The 17,956-nt window shown below is 33.9% G+C and overlaps 1 protein-coding gene across 1 annotated transcript in view; it reads left to right on the forward strand.

The window, feature by feature from the left end:
• Positions 1 to 1,456: 1,456 nt before the first annotated feature.
• The window catches only part of LOC137388428 (uncharacterized), a 40,264-nt gene continuing 23,764 nt past the window's right edge, over positions 1,457 to 17,956 (forward strand). Inside the window, exons 1-6 of the mRNA XM_068074912.1 lie at positions 1,457 to 1,564; positions 1,894 to 1,950; positions 3,826 to 3,954; positions 4,751 to 4,868; positions 11,243 to 11,264; positions 12,588 to 12,742. Of these exons, the coding sequence (XP_067931013.1) occupies positions 1,457 to 1,564; positions 1,894 to 1,950; positions 3,826 to 3,954; positions 4,751 to 4,868; positions 11,243 to 11,264; positions 12,588 to 12,742 (589 nt within the window). The remainder of the gene's footprint in view (positions 1,565 to 1,893; positions 1,951 to 3,825; positions 3,955 to 4,750; positions 4,869 to 11,242; positions 11,265 to 12,587; positions 12,743 to 17,956) is intronic.

A 17,956-nucleotide genomic window follows, 5' to 3' on the forward strand; every position in this document is an offset into this window, starting at 1 on the left:
AGATCCACTGCTATCAGGTTGGAGATTCATGCCATGCGTTATACTGTGGCCCTAGAAGATCTAATCAGTCCAGATAGGTTCCAGCATTTGGGACTAAAGTCTATGGTCGACGAAGTGTTAATGTTAGAGTATGGTCAAGTGGACCTACATGGAGAAGACATGTAGAACAACTACAACCTAGGTTTAGCACAGAAAAAGATCTAGACTCTAGATAAATATCTCACACTTCAGATAAATATATTGACAGACTACCTATTTCTGTACCTCCTAAAGGACTAGTGCGTCAACCAAAAAGACCAAATTTTAGACATTCTTTAGACAGTGATTATGGACCAGATAAGGAGATGATCTACATAGATCATTCAGAAGGAGACAGCAAACACAATTTTCTTTGTAATATTACGTCTGTTCATTTTATCTCCAGACTAGTGAGGAGGTGATATATTGCTACAATAAAAAAAAACTTAGATCAAACTAACTTTGCACTATATATCCCATAAATAAGGTTTATGCATTGTTTAACTGTACATTAAACAGCCATTGCTGATGGTTATATAAACTAAGTTTTGAAGGCAACAGGTCATTACATACTATGAGATTGAATAAACTACATTTGTTATAGCTTGTATTATTATTCATACAGAAACATAACAGATGCCACCAAGTCAAAAGTCACTGACTGAGGCTATAGAAGGTGAGCCTGGTACTTGTGGACTGAGCAGCATTGTCATGAGCATCCAAAAATTTCGACATCACTTGTTGCAGTACTTGCCCCTTTTCGTGTTTCCCAGTTGGTGGCAACATGTTTCACGTAGCAGAGTGATGTCATACTGCTAGCCGAAAAAGACTGTGAGAGCGCTAAATACATTGTCAACAAAAACAAGTGTGCTACCTTCCTGAATACAAGTAGATGGTCTGCCAATTTTCTGATAAAGCCATGTACCTCTACTCTAAGCATTGCTTACAAGCTTTGCCAGGAGTCAGAAGTTAAGCCGGTCAAGATGGGCAGGCAGGAGTCTAAGCAAACACGACAAAGCAACCAATAGAGTCGCCAGAGTCAAAGCCAACTGGAAAATTTAGAGTTGCTTTCCTGTAGTTGCTTTTCTGCACCCTACTGCCAAGTTAGCCAAACAATAGCCAAAAAAAGAGTCAACATGGCCTGGAGTCACACTCAGAGCGCCTAGCTTTGATTCAGAGACAACTGCTGGTAGATCACTTCTTGTACCACCACCAGAAAAAGCAAGCCTGGCAACTATTGGAAAACAGCCATTGTTGGCAGGAGTTGGCAAAGCAAACCTCTTGCCTGGTTCAATGCAGAAAACTGACAAAAAGGATCATGCTTACACAGAATCAGAGAAAATAGAGCTTGACAGCCCCTGCCCTTGTTGCAGCTGATCTCCCTTTTTGAGATTGAGTTAGCAACCTGCAAAGTTTTCATTGGAGAATAGTGTGGTGGATGATCGCAGAGATCAGGACAAAAAAAAGAGTAGTGGTGTGCCAAAGTGACCGACGGCAGGACAAAGCCTCAATCTGGCCATCAGCGCTGCCCTCGCTATCACCTTTGGTCGGCCACAAAGTCCGCCCTATGACTAAGGGGCGGAGCTTAACTGAGCTGAAAATATATACATCGAGCCCCAAAAGCAACATAAGGCATAGCACTTGCACACTTGCACCTGTGTCAAACACAATGTGCAATTACTTATATATTCATTGCAAATTTAATTCTATCATAAATATATTTCAAAAATATATATTCTCAATGCTTTGTACTCAAGTGGTTTGGTTCTGGGGAGCAAGTAAAGGAACTTGTTTAGTTCCTCTATGATACCTTAAATTTGTAAGATAGAAATATACAACATTTGAAATCGAGCTCTAATTTATATGTTCTTACAGATTTATATTGATGGAAGAATTGGATCTCGTGCAGTGAAGCGCAATGTAAACTCCTGGGTAAGTTTTATTGTACTTTTAAATGGTGTAGTAAGATGAGATGTATCCTTATAGCAGTGGTAGAGCTAAATCATAAGGAAAAAATCATTTGGCTAGCTAAAGATTAAACTAAATCTGCTACAATTACTGAAATCCTCAACTAAACATTTAAACATACAGCACTTTTTTGTGTTGGTTCACAATGAGAGCGGCTTTTGCCTAGTAAACTAGAATGGCTGATTGGCAACAACATTTTTGAGTTAAACTCAAAAAATGTCACTGCTGCAGACTGGAAGAACATTCAAGCCTCAAATTCCCTTTGCAACTGGGCATGTTAGCTGAGGTTCTTCTGCCACAGGGTTCATGCGGGTTCAGCAAAGACTTCTTAGCTGTTGTTTGTGCCACAATGCTTTTGAAATCACATCACAGCCTCTACTTGTTGAAAACTAAGCAGGTTTCAAGCTCGATCTTTGAAATATTGTTCACACGCACAAACGCACGCACACACACGCACGCTTGCACACACACGCACGCTTGCACACACACACGCTTGCACACACAACAGACACACACACACTCACACTCACACTCACACTCACACTCACACTCACACTCACACTCACTCACACTCACACTCACACTCACACTCACACTCACTCACACTCACACTCACACTCACACTCACACTCACTCACACTCACACTCACTCACACTCACACTCACACTCACACTCACTCACACTCACACTCACACTCACTCACACTCACACTCACACTCACTCACACTCACCCCCACACTCACACTCACACTCACTCACACTCACACTCACACTCACACTCATACTCATACTCATACTCATACTCATACTCACACTCACACTCACACTCACACTCACACACACACGCACACACGCACACACGCACACACACGCACACACGCCCACACACATTCTGGTACACTGCATACACTAGTACCCTGGTAATCTCAAGTATGGTAAGAAATCATCAGGTGCATTGATGAAGCACACAAATGAAAAATTCACAAAACTAATGTGGTATGATGGCAATTAGACCAGTTGAAAAACTATCAGTCTGCTAAGCAAAATTTCCTTAACAAAAATATTGTAAAATTTAATTTCGTTTTCCCAGTTTCAACAATGGCTTTTAACAAACAAACTAAATCAGCTCTTGTTCCAGTTAAGATCATTGCAATGGAGTCTAGTTTTTTTCATGAGAAATCGCTTGATGCAATCACTCTACACTTAAGTATTTTAAAATGCCACTTGGTACTTGATTAGTGCAGTTCTAGCAGTGTAAAAAAGTTGGGCTAAATGTGGGGAGCCTAAATCCTAGCTAATAAAATTGTCTTCTCAACATCCAAGTGTAGCTCTAAACGGAATGACAGACTCAAATTCTATTGGCGTGAGAATTGAATGGAAGATTGTATTCTTATACGTAACTCAGGGTCAAAATGCTCAAACTTTGTTTTGCTTGTCAGTAAGAAACTGTAGACATGTTTCACCAAAATTGTGAGTCAACATCTAACTCGGTGCTGACTCATTGCCAAAATACATACTCTATAATTCACTCACCTAACGATATTGATGCAGATGACCTACAAAGAGATACTTGTGTATTAAAGGTAATCAGAATTCAAAACTTAAAAACTAGTCAATAAAAGAATATGCTGATTGGTTTACAAAGTTTGTTCATGCATTTGCTTTTGTTGCTTTCTACATTTTTCAGAAAATACTGTCGGCTCTCAAAGGTAAGTCATTCTAGGGCAGGTTAATGCTTTTTCACTACTTTGAGATTATCTATACCTTGCTATACCATGTTTAAACATGACAGTTATGCTTATACTATTTGTATTATATGTAACTTATCTATGTTGTAGATAATGGCGACCATGATTGTTAACATTATCAGCTCGGCTATATTTTTCCCAGTGCTGATTACATGGGCATCGATAGCTATCAGTGTGAACTTCTCATTTTATTGTCAACATTATCCCAGCATTTGCTCAGTAAGTTTTGGGAAGGATGTAACGTGTCACTAAGTGAAAGCAATTTCAAAGTTAAGCTAGGTTAAACATTATGGTGTGTCAACCACTTAAAAACTGAAAAGAGTTTCAATTATAATTCACACAGTAACTTGAAACAATTGTTTTTGCGTCACTTTCCCTCAGCAAAAATTGTCAATTTTCCCATTAAAGCAGCATATGGAAAATGAAAATATATTTAGCACCAAATACGACGAGCTGGCTTTAAACAAATTAACCATAAAAAGTTAATAGGATAATATAAGTTGTCTAGAAAATAGGCAAAAATATTTCATTATCAAACTATGTGTATCAACACATTCATTACGAAAACCTTAATATTTAATACTAATAACAATAACATCAATAATAATAATAATAACGCTGCTAATGGTTTAGCAGACCAATAAAAAATTTCAAATGATTTGTTTTTTAATTTAAAAGTGTTAACTTAGTAATGCAGTATCAGAATAATCAATTTTTAAACTGTTTGGAGATTATTAATTTTGTCACTTAACTTTTTGTTTTTTTGCGATAAAAGTTAAATGTGATCCTACATAGACCCCTTGGAACTGATTGGTATTTGTGGAATTTATTCTAACTATTGTAGCATTTCTTTGTGGAAAAATATCATGATATTTTACAGACCCCTATAGCTTTGAATGCCGTACTGCTGACAATCTCGGTTGTTGAGTTTGTAATCGCACTATGGAGCACTGTACTCTGCTGTGGAGCAGTCTGTAGTTGCTGTCTCCCAGTCAACGCAAACCTCCATGTACAGTATGCTTCTTCCGCCTTTCAAACTCAACAGCAGTGTGTGGATTCCCCATCACCAGTTCTACCTTATCAGGTCAACTCAAGTAGCCATGAAGTCACAGCAGGTGGTCTAACCACAACAGGTAATTATTTTCAACCACAGAAACACTGAGCATCACAATTAAATAACTTCAAATATGTGTATTAATTTTTTCAATGGAAATTTGAGCAACAAGCAAAAGAAAACAAACTCAGAAATGCTGCTGAATTTTCAAAAACTATTAAAACGGTTAAAAAATTTATTTAAAATAAACTTCAAAATCTAAGATAAAATATTCAAACAATATTATTCACTGTTAAAATTTAGATTTCCATTTCCTACTAGACAAGAAAGCAACTTTGAATGAGAAAACTGTCATGCTGACTTTATATATATTTTTTAAACTCAATGAAGCAAAAAATGTAGAATGCTGCTCGGCATAGAAACAAAGTTTGATAACATTTCGCTGTGAGAGTTTTGAGATAGCATATGCAGCATTCAAAATTTAAATGGCTGACTTTTGCTTCAAAATAATAGCATACGTTAAGAACAACACAATCCAAAAGATAATAAATATATATAAAAGGTGTTCTTTATTCTTTTTTAGTTAAATAAAAATAATGAAATTATATAGGAACTATCCTTTATTCTAGTTTAGCTCAAACACTCATGCACCAACAAGCAGTCGCTGGTGATCTTGCTCAGCCTCAGCAACCTCCAGCATACAAGGAATAAGCGAGGCAACTCCAAACCAGAATCCAATGCTTCATCAGTAGCAATGCCCACGCATTCCCTAAATAACTAAAATATCAAACACTAGTAACACTCTGAAATTATGAGTTTTTTAGCAAGCATTATATATTTCATTATTCCTGATCTACTCCTTAATCTTGATAAAGTGGACTATTAATACATGAATGCTGTTTTTAATTTTTATAATTCTATCATGGTATTCAAGCTTTTACAGATTGTGACTCAATAGCCCTAAATTATGGTTAGTTGTATCTTATTACTTTTTTTAAAGATAATTTCTAAATGCAGTCTTATTTGAGCTGTAATTGTGTTTTCTGAAAATAGCAGGAGATGTTTACTCATATCACATAAGTAGCCAAATCTTAACTGTTCCGTAAAATGCTTTGTCATTGTAACTTCACGCTTTATTGGTCGTTTTAAATTAACTTGCATGTTTCTAGTGTAAAATGTCAAAATTAATTTATGTAATAGCGGTCAACTCTCAGTGGATAAAATCTAATATATTTTTTTTATAAAAACGCGTACTACTATATTATCTATTCTTATTGTCTGACAACAAAGTTGCAAAAGTCATGATCAAATATATCTAGCTCACTCTACTAGTTTTGATTCATTTAGGCAAAGCTTTATCATTTTTGTGATAGTTTCATTTCAGAGACCAGAAAGGTACAAAAATGTTGCTAAAAATAGTGATATTAAAATGTGTTAGTGGAATTACTATGTGGTGAGCTAATTATTAAAGCATTTGGTGAGTATGACTGCAGTTATCCGCTCTCTGACAATAAGAAAAACCAAGAAATTTGTACTTGGCAAACGCTGTAAACTCACTACAAGCTGAAATGCTTTTGTTATATACTACAATAATAGAGAGCATTCTCACTTACACAGAAAAGGTAGATAACTACTATATAGCATGTTGTTCTATATGACAATAACATATATAAGAAAAAAACAGTCAGGATATCATGCACGATGAGTTGTGTCAAGAGAAAAGTTTAAATATTCGTGCGTGTTTGTGCGTGCGTGTGTGCATGCGTGTTTATATGTGTTTATATGTGTGTGCGTGCATGCGTGTATGCGTGTGTGCGTGTATGTGTGTGTGTGCGCGTGCGTGTGTGTGTGTGGGTGGGTGGGTGGGTGGGTGTGTATGTGTGTGCGTGTATGTGTGTGTGCGTGTGTGTGCGTGTGGGTAGGTGTGTGTGTGGGTGGGTGTGCGCGTGTGTGTGCGCGTGTGTATTTATGTGTGTGCGTGTGTGTGTGTGTGTGTGTGCATGTGTGTGCGTGTGCATATATTTGTGTATGTGCGTGTGCATGTGTGTGTATTTTATTCCATCAATTAGTAAAAATATAACATTAGGCAAAACAATATATAGTTATAATATTGATTAATTTAAGCAAAATAATTGAAAGCTTAGTTTCTACTCGTTAAGACATGATGAGGCCTGCATTCGTAGTAGCACTGCAGCTATTCGAGGCGGTGGACTCACAGGAGCTTACTAACTCAAACAGCAGATCTGAATTAATCTAGGCTTAACAAATGGCTTCTAACATTACTTCTAAAACTAGTAAATGCAGAGGTTTTGCGGAAGTCTATTGGAAGACTGTTCCATCGTAATGATACGCCGTATTCGATTGTTTTTGACTTGGAGTAGTATAAAATAATGGTAAAGGTTGATTGGTTTCTAAAAATCTGGTGTTATAGGGTGAATCCTTTGTAGTTTTGTCATCACTTGAATAAATGTTGAATGAGCCATCAAAAGACTTTATACTGATAAAGTTTGTCAACAAGCAACACCGACAGCTGAAAAAACAGAGACCAAGATGAAGTTAGTGGTGGTTTATTGAATATTATTTGTGATTGTATTATATTGTTTTTGTGATGTTGGTACCTATTTAAATAACAAAATGGAGCATTTCCCCGTGACTCAAGACAGTAACTAATTTTTGAGTTAATAAACGCGTTGTATATTAGTTTCATAATACTTCTAAGTAAAGGTTTAGAGCATCTAGTAATCAGGCTTGACATAGATCCTATATGCTTATTTAGCTTACCGATGTGTGTACCCCATATCAGGTGGCTGTCCAAATGAATTCCTAAGAATTTAATTGAAGATGTCTCTTTCACTCCGATCAAATAATTTTATAGATTTTATAATTTAGTTTTCTTTTGATGATTTCTTATCACAATGTCAATTGTTTTTTCCATTTTTACAGTTAATTTATTTGTTTTACACCATTGCTCAATTTTTTTAAGTTCATTATTGACTATATCAATATCATTATTTAGACTGTTAGACTCAAAAAATAAAGTTGTATCGTCAGCATAAATAACAGATTTTAAATGATTAGTAGATAACACAAGATCATTAATATATATTAAGAACAAAGTTGAACTAAGAATAGAACCTTGGGAAACGCCGCAATTTATATTTGAAAAACTAGATTTATAGTTTTCTATGAAAGTTACCTGTTTTCTATATTCCAAGTAGTCTTTTATCCAGTGAGTAGAAGGCGATGAAAAGTGAATATATTTTTGTGAGTGAGTATATTGTTGTTAATAGTGTCAGAAGCCTTACTAAAATCAAGAAATATCCCTGGTACTGTTATGCCAAGGTTCATTGCCAATAAAACTTTATTTGCGACCTCAATTAATGCTTGGCTAGTGTTTTGATCTTTTCTTAAACCAATTTGTTGTGTCATAAGAATGCTGATATTTTCAAAATATTGGCATATTTGCGCATAGCAACTTTCTCAAAAATTTCACTAAAAACTGGCAATATAAATATTGATCTATAATTTGATAAAAGCTTTTACGAACTTTTTTAAACAAAGGATCAACTTTTGCTATTTTAAGGCCATTAGGAGTATATTTAATTGCAAGCTAGTATTTATAATATGAGCTAGAGGATAAGCTAAAACAGGTGCTGCAAATTTCACAAACTTTGCTGTAATTGCCTCTAATCCTGTAGCTTTATTTGCATTCAGCTTATGCAACAAATCCTCAACACAATCCTCACCAACACTGCTAAACTGAAACGGCAAATCTGATGGTAACGGATAAACATTTTCCACATTGTTCCAACGGCCTAGAGTTTTGCTAAAGGCATTGGCTAATGTAGCTCTAAAGGATATAAAAATATTGGTTAAGACAATTGGCTATCTCTTGCGAGTTCTTAATTTCATCAACATTGTGAATAATAGATTTTGGAGAACGGCTGTATATTGTTGATTTCCCTAACTGCTAATTTAAAATTTGCCAGTATATTTTAGCATTTCCTGCTGACTCTAGTAAATTCTTAAAATATGAGGATTTTTCATTACAACGTCTTTTTTTACTGAGTTTCAAAAAAATTTGAATTTTTGCTTCAATTTTGTATTTAAAGAAGAATTTAGATTTTTTTTAAATATGTAGTCTCTCTTCCTCATCATTAATAAAATTCCTCAGTTATTCAAGCTTTTTTATACATTTGTTGTATAGAAAACGTTGAATAGTTTTTAAAAGGGGCATGCTTATCACAGATTGATTTAAATTTATTCGAAAATTTATCATACATAGTATCCACAACCGTATGACAGCAGACAAGCTTGTACCAATCTGTGTTAATATGTTCTGCTAAAAATTGGTTTTCTTTAAAGTGTTTGAGGTCTCTCAAATAATGAAAATTTTTGAAAAATTGTTCAGTGAAATCTTCAATTAAGAAAATGGTTGGAAGATGGTCTGATATGAACGTAGTAATTGTTCTTGATGAAAAATATTTTTCACAAAATTTACGCAGTGTGATCTATACATGATTCAATTTGAGTAGGAGTATTAATTAGACAATGATCAGTTTTTGTTGCAAGAATATTTTTATATTCATCGCTAGTCCCTGTTTTGTTCAGCATGTTGATAATTATGTCACCCATGAACCCATAAAAATTTAAGGCTTTTGTTGTGTAAAGATATTGCTCCAGGTCATCTAAAAATTTGTGTGCATTAGAACTTGGTTGACAGTAGACTATTTTGATAACATGACCCACTACTAATTTGCTAAAGATTCTGCCCTGCATCCTGATAGCCAATGACTCTGTACCAGATATGCTAACTGGGTTCGAATCCATGCTCTCTGCAATGTCACAGTGCACATAGGCCCCAAAACCACCTCCCCGACTGTCTCTTTCTTTTCCTAAAAAAATACAACCAGCAAAAGAAAAGTAATGTTGGAATATGTGGATAATAAAAAAAAATTAAATACACCATCAAAATCTAATGTATACTAAAAATTCATTTAAAAGACTGTGTTAATTCTTTGTCAATAAAGAACATTCTATTTTAATGATTCTTAATAAATGTGAAAGTATTGAATCTGGATAATATAAAAAACAAACATAAAGTAGTAATTAATATTTGTATAGTATAACACAGTTTCAGGCAGCTTCAGATGGCTCCTTTAAATTTGAGAGTTGTTCTACAAGCTTTTTTAGTCATCCAGCTTTCAATTCTAAAAAATGGGAAACGAACCACTTATGTTATTTGTTCCAAGATTTTTACCTATTTAGTTATTGGGGGCAGCATATAGTTGCTGGGGGCAGCATGTTGGGGGCCGCTTGTTCTTAAAGCTAACAACAAAAGTTTTTTGAAGCTGACCAGTTAAAAGGAAACTATTCATTTTGAAGATTTTCCAAGCCTAAAAACATATTTGAGTTCAACTCAAAAAGGCCACTGCTGCTGACTGGAATAAAATTCAAGCCTAAATTTCTTTTTGCAACTGGGCTTGTTAGCTGAGGTTCTTCTGCTGCAGAGTTCAGGCGTGTTTAGCAAAGACTTTTTAGTCGTTTTTTGTGCCACAATGCTCTTAAAATCATGCACAGCTTATACTTGTTAAAAACTACGCAGATGTCAAACTCGATCATTGATATATTGCTCACACATGCGCGCACACACACTTCTTGGTGTATTGCATACACTAGTACTCTGGTAGTTTCAAGTATTGTGAGAAATCATCAGGTGTGTTGATAAAGCACAGAAAGTAGCAATTCACAAGACTTATGTGGTGTGTTGGCAAATAAACCGGGCAAAAAAACTGTCAGCTTGCTCAGAGACGTTTTAATAATGTAAATATTGTATAATGTAATTTCGTTTCCCTACCTTCAAAAATGGCTTTCAACAAATGAACTAAGACAGCTTTTGTTGTAGCTAAAATTAGTGCAGTAGAGTCTGGTTTTTCATGAAAAATCATTTGAGGTAATTGCTATACACACAAGTATTTTTAAATGACCATAAGTACTTGATTAGCACAGTTGCAGCAGTGTCAAAAAGCTGAGCTAAATGTGGGGAGCTTAAATCCTGAATGACAAAATCATTTTCCCAACATCTAGGAGTAGCTCCAAACAAAAGGACAAACTCAGATTTTATTGCCATGAGAATTTAAGGGAAGATTGTATTCTTACACGTACCTTTAAGTCCAAATAGTCAAACTTTGTGTTTCCTGCCAGTAGTAAACTGTGGGCATGTTTATCTGGTTTGTGAAACAGCATCTAACTCAGCGCTGACTCATTGTAAAAATACATGCTCTATATTTCGTTCGATTAAAAATATTGATGCAAATGATCTGTAAAAAGTGACTTGTGTATTAAAGGTTATCAGAGTTACAAAACTTAAGAACTAGTCAATAAAAGAACATGATGATCGGTTTACAAAGTTTGTTCATGAGTTTGCCTTTGTTGCTTTTTATATTTGTTCAGAAAATACTGTCTGCTCTCTAAGGTAAGTCTTTCTAAGACAGTTTATTGCTTTTTTACTACTTTGAGATTATCTATACCATGTTATAACTAATGATTAGCTCACATATCGGCTACGAGACCCTGGCAGTGATCTAGTGCAGCAAAACACTTGCGGAGTTAGACTTGGAGACATGTTTACGTAAAGCTGCATCGCTGACGATTGCATAAAATTGCTTCTTTTCATGCGGCTTTGAAGGTGCTGACCTTTATCTGTACAGTGCATTTTCAAGAGATTTTGCAGAAGTTAAACAACATTGAGCTCTTGCGCGTACCTGTGGTAACCACCGGCTGTATTTGGGGCATAAGTTTTCATTTCACTGCAGCTAGCCCTATGATGCTGTGTTTGCGGCGTATATGGTAACCATGTTTAAAAATGATAGTTATGTTTGCTATTTGTATTATTTTTAACTTATCTATGTTGTAGATAGCTGCTACCACGATTGTTAACATTATTAGCTTAGCTATATTTTTTCCCGCACTGATTACATTGGCGTTCATAGCTCTCAGTTTGAACTTGTCATTCTATTATCGATACTACTCCAGCATTTGCTCAGTAAGTTTTAACAAGAGTGTAATGTGTCACTTAGTGAAAGCATTTTTAAAGTTAAGCTACGTTAACCAATATTGTGTGTCAAAAACTTAAAAGTTTGTGAGAGTTTTAATTATATTCTACACAGTAAATGAAAACAATTGTTTTTGCATCACTTTCGCTCAGCAAAATATGTCAATTGTCCCAGGAAAGCAGCATTTAAAGAATGAAAATATATTTAGCAACAAATACGATGATCTGGCTATAAACAAATTTGTCATAAAAAGTTGAGGATAATATAAGTTGTCTGGAAAATAGGCAAAAATATTTCATTATCAAACTATGTGTATCATAGTTTCATTCATTGCGGAAACCTTAATACTTAATAATTATAACAAAAATAAGAATAATAATAATCACCCTGATAAAAGTATAACAGACCAATGGAAAGTCACAAATGATTTATCATTTAAAAGTGTTAATTTGGTAATGCAATATCAGAATAATCAATTTTAAAAAATTTTGAAAAAATTAATAATTCAGCACTTAATTTTTTGTCATTTTGCCATAAAAGTTTAGTAAGATTCTACCCACACAGCTTAAAATTTGTTGATATTTGTGAAATTTGTTCTGACTATTGTAGCACCTTTCTGCTAAATAATATATCAATATTCAGTAGACTTCTATAGCTGTGAACGCCGTACTGCTGATTATGTCTATTGCTGAGTTGGTAATCGCAACATGGAGCTCTGTACTCTGCTATGGAGCTGTCTGTAGTCGCTGCCTCCCATTTCGAGCAAACTATGATTTGCTGTATGCTGCCCCTGCTCTCCAAACTCAACAGCAGTTTTCAGTTTACCCCATGCCACTTCCAGGGCACCAGATTAACTCAAGTAGCCATGAAGTCACAGCAGGTGGTCAAACCACAACAGGTAATTATTTTCAACCACATAAACACTGAGCATCACAATTAAATAACCTCAAATATGTGTATTAGTTTCTTAAATGCAATTCTGAGCAACAAGCAGAAAAGACAAACTCAAACTTATTGCTAAATTTTTGTTTTTTTTAAATATGAAAATTATGATCTAAAATCAAAACATATATCAACATATATCACAAATTCACCAAAAATATATTCAAACAATATTAGTGATTGTTAAAATTTGATGGGTATTTTCTACTACAAGAGAAAACAACGTTGAATGAGAAAACCATCACTTGGAATTTTCTATGTTTTTTTACAATTAATGAAGCACTAATTCCAAATTGATGTTCTTTATATAAAAATTAAGTTTGATAACAAATCACTGTGAGAATTTTTAGATATCAAATGCAGCATTCAAAAATGAACCAACTGACTTTTGCTTCAACACAATAGCATCTGTAAAGAACAACACAATCTGAAAGATAATAAAATATATAAAAAATATTCTTTATTCTATTTTAGCTCAAACACTCATGCACCAACAAGCAGTCGCTAGTCATCTTGCTCAGCCTCAGCAACCTCCAGCATACAATGACTAAGCGCGGCAACTCCAAACCAGAATCCAATGCTTCATCAGTCGCAATCTCCACGCTTACCCTAAACAACTAGAATAGCAAGCACTAGCAACACTCTGAAACTACGAGTTTTTGGCAAGCATTATATATTTCATTATTCTTAATTGAAAGACAATATTTAAACAGGTTTATCATAATGATCACATAAACTTATCATCTTTCAAAACAAATTGAATACACACAAATGCTGGTTTTTATTTTCATAATTCTATCTTGTTACCCGTGCGTTTACAGGCTTTGTCTCAATAATCCGAAGTGATGGCTAGTTGTATAGTATTACTTTGCATTAGAAGACAACTTCTAAATCTAGTTTTATTTGAGCAGTAATTGTGTTTGCTAAAAATAGCAGGAGATTTTCACTCATCTCACATCAGCAGCCCCAGTCTAACTACTTCATAATATGCTTTGCAATTGTAAATTCATGCTGCATTGTTTGTTTTAAATTAACTTGAAAGTTTCTAGTGTAACATATTAAAATCATTTTACTTTGATAGCGACCAACTGTCAGTGAATAAATTCTGAAATCATTTTATAAACATGCGTACTAATATGTTAGTCTTTCTTATTGTAGGGCAACCAAGTTGCGAAAGTCATGACCAAATATATCTAGCTCACTCTACTGTTTACTCTACTCTACTGATTCATTTAGGCATTTATCATTGTTGTGTTAGTTTCATATCAGAGACCAGGAAAATTAAACAATGTTGCTAAAATAGTAGTATTAAAATGCGGTAGCAGAATTACTATGTGTTGAGCTGATTATCAAAGCGCTCGGTGAGTATGACTGCAGTTATCCGCTCTGATAGTGAGAACAACTATCAAAATTTTTTAGTAAACACTTTAAATTCAACATGAATTTGAATGGTTTTTTAAATAGTACAATAAAAAGGAGCATGCTCACTTACAGAGCAAGGGTAGATAACTACTATATAGCATGTTGTTCACACTGACCATAACACATATATGAACAAACAATAAAAATATCATGCGTGATGAGTTGTGTCAATGGGAAGTTTTAAATATATGTGAAGTAAAAAATATAAAATCTACACCTAAGAACTAACTCACACACTATGCTTAGTAATGTATGCAAAACTGCATTTAAAAACTGTGTCATTTCTTTGTCCATTTTTTTTTATTCTAATGATTTTCTATAAGGTGAAACTCTTAAATCTGGATAATATTAGAAATACACATAAAGTAGTGAGTAATAGATGTATGGTGGTATAACATAATGTCAGTTAGCTTCCGATGGCTCTCTAAAATTTGAGGATTGTTCTACAAGCTTTCCTAGTTATCCAGCTTTCAAATCAAAAAATATGAAAAAATAAACAAAGTATTTATTTGATCTTTTCTAATATTTCTTAACTAACTGTGTTGTTGGGGCAGCAAAACCTTGCTCCTTAAGCCAATAACAAACAATTAAAAAAGAACTATTCATTTTGAAGATTTTTTAAGCTGGCTTATAAAAACTCATAGTTAGTGGTAATCGTTTTTCATTCTTCACCAAAAGGACTTATAGTTAAACTATCTTATGTAAGCTGTTTTGCAATTTGCTGAAACCTTTTGACAGTGTTCTGCTAGTAGTGCTGTTAATCTTGCATAAATATTATTTTTGCATAAAAAATGCAGAATTTTAGGACAAAGTACACTTCTGTTAGTTTTTAACTATGATTTTACTATGCGATGTGTTGATGAGTCATTGACTGTCATTACCCAAAGTGGGCAGACTGTAAATCAAACAGCAAATAACGAGGCACTTTTCAGTTGTGTTAAAATATATCTGTTAATTATATATTTAAGACTAAATCAAAGACTTTCACCAGAGTTTACAAAAAAATGAACCCTAAGTAGTCACTAGAGCATTGGTAAAGTGAGTTTTTTAGCATAAATTACAGTTTTGTTTGCTAGTTTACCAATTCACAGAAGTTTGAGGGTATAAAATAATCTATAATAGATGCCAAGTCGGATAAAATGATCAAGTCAGAGAATACTGTTATGCATTCAAGTCTTTTGCCAATTCGCCGTAGTATGAATAAAATAAATAAGTTACTCATACATATATAGATAATATGTTACACACTTATATGACAGCTAACAATTTAAATAATATTTTAATTCAAATTCGATAGTTGAAGTAATTTGGCGCAATCAGAGTCAAATTATATAATTGGTCTGGCTACAAGTGTTATAGCTTTTATTGTTAAAGTATCAAAATATATTTTTGCTATGTTTGTCATAAAAAACTCCTAAAGTGCATTTATTTTTGTATAATCAGATTTTCCAAATCAAATGGGCTTTGAATGAACTTGTTACACGTAAAAGAACTATTAGGTTTTGTGAATATAATGTGGCTACATTCTTCGACTGCAAAAAAGTTTCAAAGTACATCACCCAATGATACCAAACTTTATGAGCACTAGAAACTGAACTACATTTAACATCACATGATAAACAGTTATATTACCTATATCACCTACTTTATGGTCCACTTGAATGTTTCACATGAGATATGAGTGCTTGAGACATGCCTGTAATTTTATAAGCTCTTACTGGCCCTAATAAGGATGCAGAAGAATAGAACAGCTCTCTCATGCAAACTCTTTACTATTAATAATAGAGTAACCAATAGAAATAGTTCTTTCGCTGAAAGTTTTAGAATCACATGCATATAAAAGCACAGTTTGCGAAGGTTTGGTAATTTAAAACTCGAAAAAGGATTTATGTCATAAAATCAGCAGCATAATGGATACACAGTTGTTTTCAGTTTTCTCAGCTAAAAATAACAAATAAAATAGCATATTGAGACAAACGAAATGGTAAATATGTACTTTCTGGTGCTCTGCGAGTTGAATGTTTAAAGGGAAGATGCGTGTAACAGTTCAGTTCCGAAGTAAAGCAATAAATGTGGTTTAAACATTAGTCATTTTAATGATTTCTTTGAAGGTTGAGTTCTATTATCCCACTTCAAATAACATCTTGTTTCACTAGCAAAGACAAAAGTTTATTTTTTTATTTTAAAAATTCTGAAAGAGACAACAACAAAGTATAATGCTAGATGACCGTATGATATTCTCTCATATAAACGTATGGTTACAGCATATTTTAAAATGATTTCATCGGTGACAGGACATGTTATTTGTAATAATGACTACAAGAGCGCTAATGATAAATGATAAAGCTAAAACATTATATTATTTAGAAAGATAATAAATCATATTCCAAAAAGTTATTGGATAGTTATTGGCTCGAGACTGCTAATCTATAGTAATTTTTGATGCATGACAGATAAAAAATGATAAGTTATTGTGCAGTAAGGAAAACCGAACCTCTGTCCCTTATCAACATGAACTTGTATATAGTATCATGTTATCATTCAGTTTTCAAATTATTTTTAACACTTGTTTGTTTCAGCATATTCTACGCAATTTACGCAAGATCGGTTGGTTAATTTGCGATAGAATGCTGTGAAAAATTGGCAAAAAGTTGACTGAAGGTGTGCTTACAAACATACTTTGGTTAAGGTAAGCCTTTGACTAATTTTGTCACATCAGACAGACCTTGAATTCTGTTTAGTGCTTGTACATGAAATAGCCTAAGTAGCTTGCCTAATGCTTAGATCATGGTACAAAAGTCTGTTCCTCAAGCTATCGGTTTTGACAACAGAAATCATTCTGTTTCGGTTTTTGATAACCTCATACAATGTAAGTATAGACTTTTGGCTTTTATGCAGTAAAAAACTTTTGAATTATTGTTATTTTTGCTTCTTAAGGTGCCATTTTTTGCATTTCTGCACAAATTATCACATGACCCTAGTGAAAATGTTGCAATTTCACTCATTTGCAGTGGCTTTAGCCTGTCTTGACAAACTGTTGTTTTTTCGGACTTGTTCTCCATTGAGCGGGGCAAGCAAAACAACAGCTTGTCATAAAAGGCACTGCACCTGATGCATCAGCTGCACTAAAAGGGAGTTGTTCTTTTCCGTCTATGCGGCTTGGCATAGGTTACAATGGCCCAGAAACTGTAATAGTTAACCACGTACATGTAGAATGAAACTGTCTAAGAATATCTACAAACCTGCTATATTTACACTATTAGCTTATTTAGATTGCCTATGGGTCAGTGATAAACAGTTAGGACCAGTATTTCATTAATAGTAGTAAAATAAATATATAACTAAAAATAATACACATTTCATTGTGTTGTTGCAAACAGTTTCTAGCTGTTTGGCGAAACTTTAAAACTTTCTGATAAATTCCTTAACTCAAGTTTTATGACACTATAAATCTCGAACTTCATCATCATCTGCATTGTCTTGATTTGACGACTTGTGCTGTCTATCCTTCAGTTAAGTAACTTTTTCTATCTACTAATAGAACGCATATTTTTTCCCATGCTAATATGGTCATGGATTATAAAAATAGAGCATTAGTTCACATTCTCTATTTTGAGATGAAATTGTTGGATAAATTGAAACTTTCTTTTTAAAAATAACTTATCTTTTGTGGAAAGCTTAGTTACAAGAAAATAATATTGAACTAAAAAGCCATGATTTACCTAGCAACTTCCTGACGCCACACTCG

The sequence above is a fragment of the Watersipora subatra genome, chromosome 2 (assembly GCF_963576615.1).
Source record: "Watersipora subatra chromosome 2, tzWatSuba1.1, whole genome shotgun sequence".
Classification (NCBI taxonomy): domain Eukaryota; kingdom Metazoa; phylum Bryozoa; class Gymnolaemata; order Cheilostomatida; family Watersiporidae; genus Watersipora; species Watersipora subatra.